This window comes from Coregonus clupeaformis, chromosome 36 (genome assembly GCF_020615455.1).
Source record: "Coregonus clupeaformis isolate EN_2021a chromosome 36, ASM2061545v1, whole genome shotgun sequence".
In the NCBI taxonomy this organism is placed as follows: Eukaryota; Metazoa; Chordata; class Actinopteri; order Salmoniformes; family Salmonidae; genus Coregonus; species Coregonus clupeaformis.
Window position 1 is genome coordinate 42,088,474 of NC_059227.1, and position 18,279 is coordinate 42,106,752.

Genomic DNA, 18,279 nt, shown 5'->3' on the forward strand with positions numbered 1-18,279 from the left:
AATTTGTAGACAAACTGGATATTGAATTGTGTTTGGTTGTCAACGCAACCAAATATCACCGGATGTATTTTCTGCTTTGATAGTTCCATCTGTGCACTGACTTAGTCTGGCTTTAAATCCACATTGTCTACAAATTAATACTTGATATGTTGGATTCACGTCTCCATTTCAACCAAACGTTGAACTTAAAGAATAGCACTAAATCAAATCAAATCAAACAATAAATGCACTTTAAATAAAGTTTGATTTTGTTTTTTGATCTTTAACTTAGATTTTTGATTGAGTTGGAGACGGTTATTTCAACATATGAATTATTAATTTGTAGACAAACTGGAATTAAAGTCAGACTAAGTCAGTGGTACAAAATATACATTTCCTTCAAATGTTGATATTTGGTTGCGTGGACAACTAAACACAATTCAATATCACTTTTACAATGCACTTTAGCCTATTAACTTGTCCAGAAGTTAACAAATGGTATGGTGGATTCACTTCTCCAACTAAACAAAAAATATAAGTTAAAGAATAGAATTAAGCCAGTGGCTAAGATGAAACTATCCAAGCATCTCCTTTAAATGTTGATATTTGTATTACAAATATAACTTTTATAATACAGTCAATAGCCTAAAGTTAGGCTATCTTACAAACTAATGTAACAGTATTTATTCAACCATAAAATGAGTAACACATCCAGAACACTTTTTGAGGTTACTATAACTATAAAGGTCTTCTTATGTAATCATAGAAAGCGTGCATGTTCAAGATAGCTTGCAAAGGTCGCAGGTCTGTGGGAATCTTCATAATTGCTATAATAATCTGTGCTGAATTTTGAACAGCATTGATTACTTGCACTATGTACTTTTAATGTAATCTTAACTACAATCCTGTCATTAAGGGTCACAGTGAAGCACAGAGAAACTAGAGGCCATGAGTAACTTCAAAAAGAATGGCTGAGCTATTGACAAATCAAATTTTACGTGTACATTTAAATCCTTTGTAAATCCACGCCACAATTGCCTATCAACTTGAAACTGTTTAGGTTCATCAGAGACATTACCATGATGAACCATGTTAAGTTTGGCATTGATATCCTAAAAACATAAGGAAACTATTAACAATTCACTTTTTTGACTATGTTACGCTAATGCTTAAAATAATCATAAAGAATCTTCTCAGGACTAAAAGTCAGATTCACTCCAAATGTGGTTTTTGGACTGCATTCAAAGATGGCCACACCAAATGTGGAATGTAGGCCTATGGTACATGCCTTTAACTTAGTTGAAAAGCTAAGGGATTGGCCAAAAGATGGCTAAGTTATTGATAAATCAAAAATCAGATTTTCCTTGTCCATTTAAACCAATGTAAATCGACTCCATAGTGGCCTATTTTACATTTTAGTCATTTAGCAGACGCTCTTATCCAGAGCGACTTACAGTTAGTGAGTGCATACATTTTTTTTTTTCATACTAGCAACTTGAAACTTGGCATCGCTATCATGGCCATCCCTAAAATGAACCACGCTGAATTTGGTATTGATATTTCACAAAACAAGGAAACTATTAACAACTCATTCTTTGCATGTGTAACGCTAATGCTCAAAATCATCTGCATTCATGTTATCCTTATGAACCATACGTCAGATTTTGTATTTAGACTCATTACATCAGTCTTTAATGGTTTTGAGAAAATATTGTTGCTGCATTCAAATATGGCCTCACTGTACCTATAAATGCATGTTAGCACAAATGCTAATGCTACAAATACTTTTGAAAAATTGTATTTTCAAAAGTATTTTTAGCATTATCTTATGTGCTTAGGTATAGTGTGGCCATATTTGAATGCAGCAATGATTTTTTAAGTAAGATTGACTCGAGATTTGGTATATAGACTCAATGAATTAGCCTCAAATGAATTTGAGAATGATTAGTTGCTGCATTCAAAGTCGGCCAAGCTACATCACTAGATTTCCCCATATCACACCAGGGCTATAAGAACTGAACTGATGGACATGGGACTATGAAATGTGGTATGTAAACCTTATGTGAATATCCTTACTAGTTATATGAATATAAAGTCACTGCAACCTTAGATTGCTGCACCAGACCAGTTGGTGGCATTATAGATGTCATTGGCACCATAGGGATACTTTGTCTCATGCAAATGACTGTTAGATTTAAATTATGCAGGCTAATTATTGTGATTTTATATCTGTATAATCACATATAGTTGCCCTGTTATGTAGTCTGAACTTAGTGAAAAGTGGCTATTTTATTTGGGTCCTGTCTCTTGCGCAGTCAGCGTATTACAGCTGTGAGTCTATTGAAGTATTTGTTTTATGTTAATGTGGCGTGTACCAACTGGGATTAAAAAAGTACCAGAATTCAAAGATGACCACAATATACCAATAAACACAAATATGAACATAAACCATTAGTCAAATTGACCCCAGAATTGGAATATAAACTCAAAACATTAAGTAATGACTTTAAGAATGATTACCTGCTATATTCAAAGATAACCAACCTACAGCACTAGACTAAATTTCACTTGAGTCAACCAAATATTACCAACATTTCCACGTTTAAATGACGTGGAATTTGTTAGAATTTGAGATGAGTGAATAAGTCTTTTTTAACACAGAATAAGGAGAGGCTTTCCACAGATGCCCTTTCGACGGCAGAGAAGTTGTCACTCGTAAATATTCCATGACGTCGATGTTTGAGTAAACAGAGGCTAAATGAGAGAAATGTTGAATATTGCAGGAAGGATGGCAGATGTTTTTCTTTTTTAAGGAGTTGAATTCCATCATCCTAATTTATTTTCGAGCATTATTAAACAGATTGGAAATTACAAGGGGGATATGGGTGTACATAACACGTAATAAAGCATTATACTAGGTAAATTATAATTCCTTTCCTATCTACTCAGGAAGCACAGAAGAAGGACGAGAAGCTGCTGAAGTTCCCTGAGAAACTTCAGGACATCCAGAGCGCTTCCAGGTAAATAGTCCTTCATTATGCGGTCTTCAAGATGTCGGAAACTTGCAAACTGGAAAAAGCAATTTGAACAGCCCTCCAACTCATAATTTCCGTAAAGTAGTACACTCTGTTGTCAACTATGTGCCGCAACTTCTTTGACATGCTGAACTCTGACGTCACCTATTGAGGAAGTGTTCAGCAGTTAAATGCAACAACAATCTATTTATACTGTTTTTGAACACTGTAATTTGTTTGTGAGCATAATAACTGTAGTTTATGGTTGATGTACCTAGTTAGCCGTTAGCCAATTGGCATTTATAACGACTTCAAAGCACGTGAATACATACAACTGTAAGGTTCTGTATTTATTTTCTTAGTCAACCTTGTGTTCTTCCACGTAGCCCTGTTTCTTTGTGTTCTTGAACGTAGCCCTGTCTTTCATTTTTGTTCATTGATTTCACCTGTGTTAGTTACTCACCTGGTCTCATCAGCTCCTAATTTAGTTCAGTTCATTCTGTTTGTGCCTTGTTCGTTTTGACTCTACTAAGCCTTTTCCTAGCTCGTTTGTGATAACCAGTTATAGCCTTCAGTCCTAGTTTTTGATTCTCCTGCCTGTTTGCCTACCTGTGTATGACCATTGCCTGCCTGTGACCACGATTCCTGCCTTCTGCGAAGGCGAAATAAACACTTGCTGTGCCCTGCGCGAGAATCTACACCTTTTTCTCCCTGAGTATTCATTACAACAACTTAGTGCTCAGAGTTTGCACGTTTTATTTCCGAACACTGACATGTCAAGAACGCAGCATTTGCACTGCTTTCCTTTGACAGGACTCTTACAACTAGTTCACCTAGAAGACTCCCAGTCAATTTCACACCCGTTATCTACGGATGCCCTATACTGTAAAGGACTTTTATTGGGCTCTTTTCACAATCAAGATCACTAACTCAGTTCCTGGAATGCTATGTGTAGGCTATAGGTTCTTGCTTCAGCCACTGCTCTTAGAGAGCATTAGCGCGATTATTTCCCTCCATTAGCTCTATCTGTATATGTTCCCTTTATATGATTACTATTGGATGATGATTTGGTCTTAAAGCTGCAGTCTGGTAACATTTCTGCAGCCCCACCTCCATCCCTTAGCTGTTTACCTAAACAAGTGGTGCGGTGTCCTGTTTGTTGTTCTCTGAACTGCATACTGCTGCTTTAATAAGACTGCAGCTTTAAGTCTGGTTACATTTCTTCAGCCCCATACCTCAGCTGTTTACCAAGTGGCGAGGTGAACAATTGTTGTTTTATGAATCGCAGACTGCAATTTTAATGCCATAGAAAATAGATATGGTACAATACATACTCATAGTTTAAATGCTATCAAATGAAGAGGTTGATAATTGGCTAGAATAACAGCAGCACTGAATTAAATCACAGATCCCTACTAACGCCTTGAATTGAATTTCAAATGAATTGAAGCTCCCTATGGCTCTGACAGTATACTGCACTGTTTAGGATGCATTATCTTCCCTGTGGCTGTCAAGCTCTTTCACAAGGTCATCTCTACATGCTACATTTCAGCTCTCCCTCTCTCCTGGTGTGCCAACAGATAATGCTCCGCTGTGGATATGCTAACACATCGTTCTTCCTTTCAGCCTCTCTAACTGTCCGGTCCTCTGTAGCTCAGCTGGTAGAGCACGGCGCTTGTAACGCCAAGGTAGTGGGTTCGATCCCCGGGACCACCCGTACACAAAAAAATGTATGCACGCATGACTGTAAGTCGCTTTGGATAAAAGCGTCTGCTAAATGGCTTATTATATTATATTCACCTTTATCGAATGCACTGTAGATAGGTCTTTGAATTAAATGGTCAAATATAGATGGGTGCCATACAGTGTAACATGGTCCATTTCTGCCACAATTTCTGAAGCACCATTGACCGATACAAGGCATTTCAGGGTCAGCAGTACTTCAAGTCTGACGAAGGCAAAGTCACATTTTATGATGCTAACATAGCCATCTGCTACAGCAGTCCACAAGGTTTTAGAATCTTAAACTATTCACATTTATTATAATACAGTGGGGAAAAAAAGTATTTAGTCAGCCACCAATTGTGCAAGTTCTGCCACTTAAAAATATGAGAGAGGCCTGTAATTTTCATCATAGGTACACGTCAACTATGACAGACAAAATGAGGGAAAAAAATCCAGAAAATCACATTGTAGGATTTTTAATGAATTTATTTGCAAATTATGGTGGAAAATAAGTATTTGGTCAATAACAAAAGTTTCTCAATACTTTGTTATATACCCTTTGTTGGCAAAGACACAGGTCAAACGTTTTCTGTAAGTCTTCACAAGGTTTTCACATACTGTTGCTGGTATTTTGGCCCATTCCTCCATGCAGATCTCCTCTAGAGCAGTGATGTTTTGGGGCTGTCGCTGGGCAACACGGACGTTCAACTCCCTCCAAAGACTTTCTATGGGGTGGAGATCTGGAGACTGGCTAGGCCACTCCAGGACCTTGAAATGCTTCTTACGAAGCCACTCCTTCGTTGCCCGGACGGTGTGTTTGGGATCATTGTCATGCTGAAAGACCCAGCCACGTTTCATCTTCAATGCCCTTGCTGATGGAAGGAGGTTTTCACTCAAAATCTCACAATACATGGCCCCATTCATTCTTTCCTTTACACGGATCAGTCGTCCTGGTCCCTTTGCAGAAAAACATCGCCAAAGCATGATGTTTCCACCCCCATGCTTCACAGTAGGTATGGTGTTCTTTGGATGCAACTCAGCATTCTTTGTCCTCCAAACACGACGAGTTCAGTTTTTACCAAAAAGTAATATTTTGGTTTCATCTGACCATATGACATTCTCCCAATCCTCTTCTGGATCATCCAAATGCACTCTAGCAAACTTCAGATGGGCCTGGACATGTACTGGCTTAAGCAGGGGGACACGTCTTGCACTGCAGGATTTGAGTCCCTGGCGGCGTAGTGTGTTACTGATGGTAGGCTTTGTTACTTTGGTCCCAGCTCTCTGCAGGTCATTCACTAGGTCCCCCCGTGTGGTTCTGGGATTTTTGCTCACCGTTCTTGTGATCATTTTGACCCCACGGGGTGAGATCTTGCGTGGAGCCCCAGATCGAGGGAGATTATCAGTGGTCTTGTATGTCTTCCATTTCCTAATAATTGCTCCCACAGTTGATTTCTTCAAACCAAGCTGCTTACCTATTGCAGATTCAGTCTTCCCAGCCTGGTGCAGGTCTACAATTTTGTTTCTGGCGTCCTTTGACAGCTCTTTGTTCTTGGCCATAGTGGAGTTTGGAGTGTGACTGTTTGAGGTTGTGGACAGGTGTCTTTTATACTGATAACAAGTTCAAACAGGTGCCATTAATACAGGTAACGAGTGGAGGACAGAGGAGCCTCTTAAAGAAGAAGTTACAGGTCTGTGAGAGCCAGAAATCTTGCTTGTTTGTAGGTGACCAAATACTTATTTTCCACCATAATTTGCAAATAAATTCATTAAAAATCCTACAATGTGATTTTCTGGATTTTTTCTTCTCAATTTGTCTGTCATAGTTGACGTGTACCTATGATGAAAATTATAGGCCTCTCTCATCTTTTTAAGTGGGAGAACTTGCACAATTGGTGGCTGACTAAATACTTTTTTTCCCCACTGTATATGCCATTTAAAAGACACTTTTATCCAAATTGACATACAGTTGTGTGTGCATACATTTTATGGGTGGCCCCAGCGGGAATCGAACACACAACCCTGACGTTGCGAGCGCCGTGCTGTACCAACTGCGCCACACAATGTATTTTAACAGCCTTTGAATGATTTGCATATCCCCGCAGAATATCAGTGGAAAACATAGAGTTGGAGTTCTCGTCTCTCTACGTCAGGACCAGATCCCTGGAAGAGAAGGTCCAGAGTGACCCGGAGCTCCTGGAGCAGCTGGATCCTTTCCTACAGGTGGGAGCACATTCAGTCAGAATTTAATTTGGGAATTCTGCTCTGTGAATGCTGATTATGGTGCATGAGGGCAGCTCACAGTGAAGGCATCCTTAGCCAGTCGTGATACCAAAGCGGATCCTAGGGTGACTGTAACATGACTTCAATGTCATGTGAGGTGGGTCTGTACATATAGTAGACAAACACATTTATATCAGATAACTTACTACTATGGTCTCAATTGGAAGAACACCCCATAAGCATAACAAATATGGGCCAATATGTAATTTGCATGTTAAGTGTTTACCGTTCATACTATCCTACATCCCTGATATCACCAAACCCCCTGTTTTTGATATATTTTGATGGTAATTATATGTTATAAAATACCACCGGCTCTGGCAGTCATCATTACGCATACAGTGAGGGAAAAAAGTATTTGATCCCCTGCTGATTTTGTACGTTTGACCACTGACAAAGAAATGATCCATCTATGATTTTAATGGTAGGTTTATTTGAACAGTAAGAGACAGAATAACAACAAAAACATCCAGAAAAACGCATGTCAAAAATGTTATAAATTGATTTGCATTTTAATGAGGGAAATAAGTATTTGACCCCCTCTCAATCAGAAAGATTTCTGGCTCGCAGGTGTCTTTTATACAGGTAACGAGATGAGATTAGGAGCACACTCTTAAAGGGAGTGCTCCTAATCTCAGCTTGTTACCTGTATAAAGACACCTGTCCACAGAAGCAATCAATCAATCAGATTCCAAACTCTCCACCATGGCCAAGACCAAAGAGCTCTCCAAGGATGTCAGGGACAAGATTGTAGACCTACACAGGCTGAAATGGGCTACAAGACCATCGCCAAGCAGCTTGGTGAGAAGATGACAACAGTTGGTGCGATTATTCGCAAATGGAAGAAACACAAAATAACTGTCAATCTCCCTCGGCCTGGGGCTCCATGCAAGATCTCACCTCGTGGAGGTGCAATGATCATGAGAACGGTGAGGAATCAGCCCAGAACTACAAGGGAGGATCTTGTCAATGATTTCAAGGCAGCTGGGACCATAGTCACCAAGAAAACAATTGGTAACACACTACGCCGTGAAGGACTGAAATCCTGCAGCGCCCGCAAGGTCTCCCTGCTCAAGAAAGCACATATACAGGCCCGTCTGAAGTTTGCCAATGAACATCTGAATGATTCAGAGGAGAACTGGATGAAAGTGTTGTGGTCAGATGAGACGAAATCGAGCTCTTTGGCATCAACTCAACTCGCCGTGTTTGGAGGAGGAGGAATGCTGCCTATGACCCCAAGAACACATTTACATTTACATTTACGTCATTTAGCAGACGCTCTTATCCAGAGCGACTTACAGTTAGTGAATACATATTTTTTTATACTGGCCCCCCGTGGGAATCGAACCCACAACCCTGGCGTTGCAAACGCCATGCTCTATCAACTGAGCTACATCCCTGCCGGCCATTCCCTCCCCTACCCTGGACGACGCTGGGCCAATTGTGCGCCGCCCATGAGTCTCCCGGTCGCGGCCGGCTGCGACAGAGCCTGGATTCGAACCAGGATCTAGTGGCACAGTTAGCACTGCGATGCAGTGCCTTAGACCACTGCGCCACTCAGGAGTACACCATCCCCACCGTCAAACATGGAGGTGGAAACATTATGCTTTGGGGGTGTTTTTCTGCTAAGGGGACAGGACAACTTCACCGCATCAAAGGGACGATGGACGGGGCCATGTACCGTCAAATCTTGGGTGAGAACCTCCTTCCCTCAGCCAGGGCATTGAAAATGGGTCGTGGATGGGTATTCCAGCATGACAATGACCCAAAACACACGGCCAAGGCAACAAAGGAGTGGCTCAAGAAGAAGCACATTAAGGTCCTGGAGTGGCCTAGCCAGTCTCCAGACCTTAATCCCATAGAAAATCTGTGGAGGGAGCTGAAGGTTCGAGTTGCCAAACGTCAGCCTCGAAACCTTAATGACTTGGAGAAGATCTGCAAAGAGGAGTGGAACAAAATCCCTCCTAAGATGTGTGCAAACCTGGTGACCAACTACAAGAAACGTCTGACCTCTGTGATTGCCAACAAGTGTTTTGCCACCAAGTACTAAGTCATGTTTTGCAGAGGGGTCAAATATTTATTTCCCTCATTAAAATGCAAATCAATTTATAACATTTTTGACATGCGTTTTTCTGGATTTTTTTGTTGTTATTCTGTCTCTCACTGTTCAAATAAACCTGCCATTAAAATTATAGACTGATCATGTCTTTGTCAGTGGGCAAACGTACAAAATCAGCAGGGGATCAAATACTTGTTTCTCTCACTGTACACTTATAAATCTCATCTGTGTCTGTCATCCATTGTCTGTCATCCCCAACAGAGCTCCACAAGGACCCTCCAGGACCTGAAGAGGCGCAGGCTGGACCTGCGGAAGGAGGGCAATGCGCTTATTGACTTCTTCTGTGAAGACAAGGATACCTTCATGCTGGACGAGTGTTTCCGCATCTTCCAGGACTTCTGTCTCAAGTTCAAAAAGGCTGTCAAGGTGAGGCGTTTTGTTTCTTAAAGTATTTCAATTCAAATATTTTAAGTCTCTACAATGTAGTTTCAGATAAGTAATATAACTGACGACTCACATACTCTATCCAACATACAAATTCACATACTTCCATTAACCTGCATTGCATTTCCTGAAGTAAAAAATCATCAACTCTTTAAAAGGACATACTGATGTAGGTGTATGTAATCATATATACTGTACATATACAGTGCTGTGAAAAAGTATTTGCCCCCTTTCTAATTTTCTCTACTTTTGCATATTTGTGATACTGAATGTTATCAGATCTTCAACCAAAACCTAATATTAGATAAAGGGAACATAAGTGAACAAATAACACAACAATTACATATTTATTTCATTTATTTTATAAACAAAGTTATGCAACACCCAATTCCCCTGTGTGAAAAAGTAATTGCCCCCTTACACTCAATAACTGGTTGTGCCACCTTTAGCTGCAATGACTCCAACCAAATGCTTCCTGTAGTTGTTGATCAGTCTCTCACGTCGCTGTGGAGGAATTTTGGCCCACTCTTCCATGCAGAACTGCTTTAACTCAGTGATGTGTGGGTTTTCAAGCATGAACTGCTCGTTTCAAGTCCTGCCACAACATCTCAATTGGGATTAGGTCTGGACTTTGACTAGACCATTCCAAAACTTCCAATTTGTTGCTTTTTAGCAATTTTCATGTAGACTTGATTGTGTGTTTTGGATCATTGTCTTGCTGCATGACCCAGCTGCGCTTCAGCTTCAGCTCACAGACGGATGGTCTGACATTCTCCTGTAGAATTCTCTGATACAGAGCAGAATTCATGGTTCCTTCTATTAAGGCAAGTCATCCAGGTTCTGAGGCAGCAAAGCATCCCCAAACCATCACACCATCATCACCATGCTTGAACTGTGGTATGATGTTCTTACTGTGGAATGCAGTGTTTGGTTTTCGCCAGGCATAATGGGACCCATCTCGTCCAAAAAGTTGACTCAAGTTTGCCAAAAAGCACCTGGATGATCATCAAGACTCTTGGAAGAACGTTCTATGGACAGATGATTCAAAAGTATAACTTTTTGGACGACATGGTTCCAGTAATGCCTGGCGAAAACCAAACACTGCATTCCACAGTAAGAACATCATACCAAAGGTCAAGCATGGTGGTGGTGGTGTGAGGGTTTGGGGATGCTTTGCTGCCTCAGGACCTTGAAAACCCACACATCACTGAGTTAAAGCAGTTCTGCATGGAAGAGTGGGCCAAAATTCCTCCACAGCGACGTGGGAGACTGATCAACAACTACAGGAAGCATTTGGTTGGAGTCATTGCAGCTAAAGGTGGCACAACCAGTTATTGAGTGTAAGGGGGCAATTACTTTTTCACACAGGGGAATTGGGTGTTGCATAACTTTGTTTATGAAATAAATATGTAATTGTTGTGTTATTTGTTCACTTATGTTCCCTTTATCTAATATTAGGTTTTGGTTGAAGATGTGATAACATTCAGTATCACAAATATGCAAAAGTAGAGAAAATTAGAAAGGGGGCAAATACTTTTTCACAGCACTGTACTCTATGTTATCACATTTTGAAATTAGCCTGTCCTTTCTCTGTCTCTGTCAGGATAACCTGGAGCGGGAGCTGAAGGAAGCGGCCAGGCAGCGACGTCTCAGAGAGCTGGAGGAGAAGCGCTTTGCCTGGACTTCCGACAAGCAGCAGGCCGCCGGCGCCGGTAACGGCGGATTCGGCCGCAGCAGCAGCGAGAACGACGTGGACATGCTCACCAAGGAGGGCCTCCTGGACTTCCTCCAGCAGCGTCCTGCCAGCCCCCACAGCCCCCTGGGTCGTTCGGCCAGCGCCCGTCGCCACCGCCACACCGTGGCCGCCATAGCCGACCGCGAGCTTCACGGCTATCTGGAGCTGTTCGGCAGTGGCGCGGTGCTGCCAGCAGACTATGCCAACAAGTTCAACAGCCTGCCGCGCTCCGGCCGCACCCTCCAACGGAGAACCGCCCCGTGGCTTGTGTCCCAGGACGACAACCGCGAGCTGGGGAACGGGCGGCAGATGCTGGCCACGTCACACCAGGCCGAGACGGAGCCCATCAGCCCCTTGGCCAGGTACTCTTCCACAGGCTTTAATGCCAATGAGGAACCGTATAGCAATAATAACAACTACACGACCATGTCCGAGGGAAGCTATCTGCCTCGATCGTGTCACAACCGTAACCTCTTTCAGAAGACGCCCACCCCCAGAGCGAGCGTCACGGCACACATGAACGTCAGCGTGGAGAGGCACATGCTAGTCTTGGGACTTCAACCGTTTGAACTCCCCAGTCCGAACAATAACACGAATCACATGCACTTTGTCGACCATGGAGACGTGGTGGTGGCGGACTTGGAGAGGGAACCTCCAAAGACACTCATTTTGGATACCCCTCTTCCTTGTCCAAAGAGTTTGGAAATAGGGCCAGAGCCCGCGGCGTGGGAAGGTAAAATGACGTCCTCTCAGTTTGTGGTGGGCTCGCTTCAGAAGGAGGAAGAGGAGGACAGCAGCACCGTCTCCTCAACCACCTGCGACACGCCTCTCCCTCTTGACCCCTCCGTATCCAATACGAAACCGGTGTTCTACATCTTAGACTGCACAGAAACGGATTGCTCCGTAGCGTTTGACTACTCTGAGATCGAAAGCTCGCCTCTAATGAGGGAAGGATTGGTCCCTGACGTAAAAAACACTGACTGCAACAACATCCAGGGGAACCTTCGAGACCCCAGCTTGCTATCCTCCAACTCCAACTTTGATTCCACATCCACAAACGATCACTCCTTCTCCGCCTCCACCAATGAGCTGTCGGCATCAAAGTCCACAGACGAACATGCACCATCCGTCAGCTCGTTCGTCACCACGGAAGAGGGGGACACAGATAGCTGGGACACGGCGGAGGGTAGGCAGGTGGGCGAGAAAGCTGTACAGACATATAGCCCTAAACCAACACAAGCCAAGACAAAAGTTTCCAAAAACAGCGGAGTGGGTCGCGGCGTCAGGATGTTGACCACCACTGAGAACCAGGGCATGCGGAAGGTGGTGCCCATCACCAAGCTCAGCCGGACTGGCAGCAACGCCAGGCGGGTGGAGAGATCCGCCGGGGGCCTTGAGGGTGCAGAACCCAGGCAGCCGCTCCGCGACAAGAGCACCCCGGCCAGGGGGCGGAGCGAGAAGACAGGTAGGCCCGCCCGCCACTCCAGCTTGCCCCCAGAGGAGACCAAATCCCAGGGGAGCGCTGGCCTCTCTGGCTGGAAACGTGACCTCAACCCGCGAAAGCCCTCCTTCCGCAAGCCCAGCGCCAAGCCGCTGAGGAACCTGCCCAAGCCACCGCCGGAGGAGAAGATGTGCCGCTCCACCATGAGAGCCCTGGCTGCCCAGGCTCAGGCCCATGGTCAGGTTGGGGCACCCTCTGAGGCTAGCGCTCCCAAGACACCTACCCACAGCTCCAAAAACCCATCAGCCACCCTGCCTGGCTGGGCCCGCAACACTGTGGCCTCCTCCTCTAGGACCACCAAGAAGGAACTTGCTCCCCCACTCTCCAACCCCGCGACCCCCTCCAGGAGCCCCTCTCTCCTGTCCCGGAGCAGCTCCCAGAGTCAAGCACCCGCTCGGCCTCCAGCCGCCGCCACAACCACACCTCCTACCAAAGGGGGGCAGCATTCACCCAGGGGGGAGGAGAAGGCCCAATTGGGTGGTCTGCAGAGGGTGCAGAGAGTCAGGGCGTCAAGCCGGGCGAGCACCCAGCGCAGCGACACCCCCCCACCGCCGCCCACCCACGAGCGCTCACGCAAGAACAGCAGCTTCTCTGAGAAATCTGTCCAATCCAGTACGTCATGTAGGACCATCAAGCCCACCTGGAAGTAGAACTCAAATATGGTGGAGCTCGATTGGAGCCAGAGAGGAAGAAATTTACTATGGTTTTCCCCACATACTGTAGACTGACATTTTGTGTCCTCTTTCATTAGCGACTCTAAGACATCCCAACTCATCCATATCAAGTCATTGTACAGGGCTCCGTCAACACTTATTATATGAACTGCAAAAATATATAATGCACTGTATGTAGCCACTCTGTAGATAAGATTATTTTTTCATGAGCCCCCGTTTGTTTTTTAGCATTCTTCACGGGGAGACAGATCTGACAAATGGCAAAATCCCCCTTTTTTCATAGGAGCTTTCTTTGCCTGCATTGTGGTCTTAAACTGTATGTAATACTGTAAAATGACATGTCTAAATAGAAGAAAAATGATCATGCTTTTTTAAACAGCACATTTTAAGATGGTATTTACTTAACTATGTGGTAGTAACAATGGATATTTTCTGGTACTCACCTCAAAGAATTCAACACTATTGGTAATTTACTATTACCAAATGGTACATAGAGGCACGTGTGTCAATGAATCTCGTAGAAACTGAAGTGTGATTACTATGCAATTATTAGATAATTACCATTTTAACAAGTACTTTCTTGGTAACTACCTGGTAACAGTGACTGTAAAATGAAGTGTTACTGAAAAACCACTACTGAACATGTTTGAATGCTGCTAATTAGCTTTGACAATTTGGGGACTGTGTTAGTGTCTTCATTCAGGGTATGAGCTTTGTGAGACGCTGCCTTGCTGCTGTTGTGATTGTGACTTTGATTTCTGTGGTTCTCTACTTTCCTTTGCACAGCCATACTATACAGTAGCCTGGAGTCTACACTGAATATCGCTCTGTTTTTCTATTGCTTCACTAATTTAGTCTGAGGCTGATCCAATAGGGATCACTTGGAATTGGCAAAAAAAAAGCTGGTCCAATCAGTGTCCTCTCAGATACTATGGATGGGACAATAGTGAAAATAACTATTCAGGGCCTTATTCACTAGAAACGAAACGGACTGAAAAAACTGACAGAATTTTTCCGTTTGCATTAATGAATACGACCCTGCTCTCAGTGTCATTGTACTCCTCAGCAGTTGGCCACTGAGTTCCTTTCCTGCTCCACTGAAGTTATACCTCGGTTATACTTGACATTGCGGAAATAGTAATAAAAATAAGGCATAAAAGAAATGCCCATAGGCCCTATTCAATCCAACCGGGTATCCAGGTTTCCGAGGTTAAGTTAAATATACATTATTGTTGATGTGCTGCAGTGTCTTGGACAAAATAATATGTGCAGTCAGACATTAGGAAACTGAACTATATTTGAATTTAATGTCAATGAAGTTGTTGTTTTTCACTTGTTTTGGAAACCTGGTTGTCAGGGTTTGATTGAATCGGGTATCCTATTGTGTACTGTATCAAGTACATTAACTGTTACTATTAGCAAGTACAGAAAGTTCTTGAGCCATTATCCTCTGTTTATGATACTCCAGTTAGTCCTTTGGTATGATTCCACTGTAAAGTTTTACCTTTACCTCTTAGAATACAGTACATGCCAAGGGTGTACTTTGTCATGCAATGTATTTTCATGTAGTTTTGACATTTGTATTTATGTATCAATAACAAGCAATGTTTCTAAATGCTCTTGATAAAACGCCTCCATTCTAGCATGGAGTAGAAGTGCACACAATGGAAATATTTGTCCTGCTTTATGCTATAGCTAGACCAACGCTAATGCTATGAAGACCAGCATTGAAGATATAGCTCTTCAGACTGAAGTAACACCCAACATGGTGTTGTTTGTCTCTGCATTTTGTCACAATAATCGTCTTTGTAATCCTTGACTTTTCTACTGTGAATGTTGTCATCTCCTGATTTTTGTACTACTTGACATTATGTAATTGTGTTCCTTGACCGTAAATGGTCGTGATTCAAGTAATACTGTAGATTCTTCAGCCCTGCAATTGCTCCTCACTAGACTGATCCCAGCTCAGTTTGTGCTGTCTTGCCGACTCCTATGGTCATTGGCAAGCCAGCACAAATAGATCTGGAACCAGGCCAGCTTATCACACCACTTGCCTTTCAAACAGCATTGTGCCATTGACTTAAACAACAACAACTAGAGTGCATTAACTTAAAGCTTGATGTAGCCGTCCCATCATCAGTAGTGTCTCCTGAATTGTAAATAAGAGTAGAAATCCTCCCTACATTCCATTTCACCCACCGAAATAGCTATTAGACTGGATACTACAAATCACGGGCATAGCCGATTAGCCGTCCACTCTGTGTACATAGTGTAAAGATATACTATTTTTGATTATACGTAGAGCTCGCAATATGTTTACACGTAGGAAACTGTATGTGAAGGTGAAAGGATTCTGTTGACAATAGCCAATGGTTAACCAGACTATTTCCTTTCTTGAAATTGTCACAATGAACAGCATCGTTGTTCACAGATGATGCATTGAGGCGCTCACTTCAACTTGTCTTGAATCAACTATGTCAATCTGCTGTACTCTAAGTCTGAGGATATCTCAAGAAGCATCTCTATACAGTTGTTGTACAATTTCTGTCTGCAACTCTCAGAGCACGCCTAAGAGAGTCCATTTTAAATCGATCCTACAGGCCACATCCCTGCAGTAGGCCATGATATTTTTATCTCCCTGCTCTCTACAATGCAAATGAAGTGAGGCGGTGAATGGCACAAAAGACCCAGAGGCCATACGTCACCCCATACGGGGTGCGTCTCAAATGGCACCCTATTCCCTATATAGTGCACTACTTTTGACCAGGGCCCATAGGGCTCTGATCAAAAGTTGTGCACTATATAGGAATAGGGTGCCATTTGGGACGCTGGCCTATGACATGCTAATGACTAAAGTGCGAGACACAATGCTCCTCTCTCTCCCTCTCTTTTCCCATCTACAGTCACAGTCAGACTGTATGACAGATCTCCGGTCCGCCAGACATAACACAATGTCTAGTCTTTTACAAGGATGGCCCTTTACAAGAGCGACCTCCCACATATTATCCCACAATGCCTCATGCTGCCGGGCTCATTTTAAGAGGGGCATGTCGACAATGGGTGGTCTTGCGTCAGAGCCACTAAAGACGGTGGGACTTCAATACGGAATGTCTCCCCTTGCATACCCCCCACCACTCTGCCGCCACTTCCTTGTTATGGGATGGTAACCATGACAACCCGGTCCAGCAGCTCAGTCAGGACGCTGTGGGACAGAACACTAGCAGTAGTCCGTCTGACTAATAGCCTTAGCCTTTCTAAACTTAGGCCCGACTCCTAATCATGACAGAGCAGGCGCCTGGCAACCCAAAACGGTGTTGAAACATTTGTCCAATGTTGCCCAACCCAAACCGAATGGTGGCGATTAGATTTTCCCTTTGATTGACTGATGTTGGTGGTTTTTCAAGCCAACGTGAGAAGTTGCAAGCACACAATACAGTGACTTCATCCACAGTAGGCTACAGTTCATGTTCAACTTCAAATGTTGACCTTAAATGACAGTGTGCGCTATTGGCATGGATTCCATAGGACCTAGGTGGTGGTGCTTGTGTGTTAGAACTGAAATCAAGGAGGAATGTTTTCTAGCCTGATCCCTGATCTGTTTGTGCTCAACAGCCAACAATATGGTTGTTGTCATGGCCTGACAGCACAAACAGATCCGGGACCAGGCTTGGTGTTTTTTACTGTGATTCTTTATGGGGATCAGACTACGCATGTCTTAGCTGGAGTTCCCACCGCTCTATATAGCTGCTCCACTTAATTGCCTTGGTTCTGCTTTGCCGCCTTCTTCTCTGTCTTTGATGTTAATAAACGCAAACTTCTACCTGGAGAAAATGACTGTAATCACTAGAGTACACAGGGCTGAATATTATAATGTTATTCTACAGCACTGATAATCTTTTTCAGTTTTGATGTGAAACAAAATCAATAAAATCACCCGATGCTGTGTCACATTGAAGCCGTGAAGCTTTTTCCTCTGTCCTTCTCAGCTTTTTTCCATCAGGAATGGACATTGCTGTGAGTCTGAAACTCTACGTGGATCGTATCGGTTTTTGTATGAATTCTCCAGGGGGCTGTTCTAAGCAGAGATACTGAGGGCTGCGCTACAGCGCGCTAGATTTTTAACCCCCTTTCTCTCATCAGTTTTATTAATTAAAGGGAGAGTAAACAATCATGACGTGTAATATGGCCAGCTGGGCCATGTTCAGTTGCCAAACGTTCTCGAACAGTTGCAGATAGAAATGCCATGAATAGAGCCGATGTGATTCCTTATTCTACATGTTAGAGAGGCATGTTTGTTCCACATAGCTATTTCTATCTGAACGTTCCAAAACGTTGCGTCCTGCTAATCGCGCCCCTGGTCTTTACAACATAATAAACTCGCATTGTACTGTTCAGTACCTTTTAGGGTACATGTGCAGATAACCTAGTATAATGGTACATTTTTGTACCCTATATTTTGAATATAAAATATACAATCATCACACTCTACTGTGAAGCTACATTTCAGATTTTTCGAGGATACAAACCTACTGTATTTTGTGTACCCTCAATACCCACCATAAGGTACAATGATGAATTTTTGCCACTTAAAAGGAACTAATGGCTTTGTCACTGTGGTCATACCGTAAAAGTCAAATTTGTACTATAATCATTATAATAAAAATATTTCCCAGCATGCTCTACTGCAGGTTGACTTTTTCGAATTGTTTTGAATATCTGTGATTTTAAATTAACGTAGATCGATTGATTAATCTTATGCTACATAAAGATAAATAACATATTTTTCTAAACTAATGCAATCAGTTGCATTTTCTACACCCTTTACTGAAATGGTTGTTCCAGTTTCAATGGTTTAGGTAGTCTCC

General features: G+C 43.0%; 1 protein-coding gene across 1 annotated transcript in view; it reads left to right on the forward strand.

Moving 5' to 3' along the window:
* LOC121560976 (FH2 domain-containing protein 1) overlaps positions 1-18,068 on the forward strand; it is a 43,142-nt gene extending 25,074 nt beyond the window's left edge. The window contains 4 exon segments of the mRNA XM_045211221.1: positions 2,929-2,999; positions 6,824-6,941; positions 9,322-9,486; positions 11,108-18,068. Of these exon segments, the coding sequence (XP_045067156.1) occupies positions 2,929-2,999; positions 6,824-6,941; positions 9,322-9,486; positions 11,108-13,390 (2,637 nt within the window). The 3' untranslated portion in view covers positions 13,391-18,068.
* Positions 18,069-18,279: the final 211 nt, after the last annotated feature.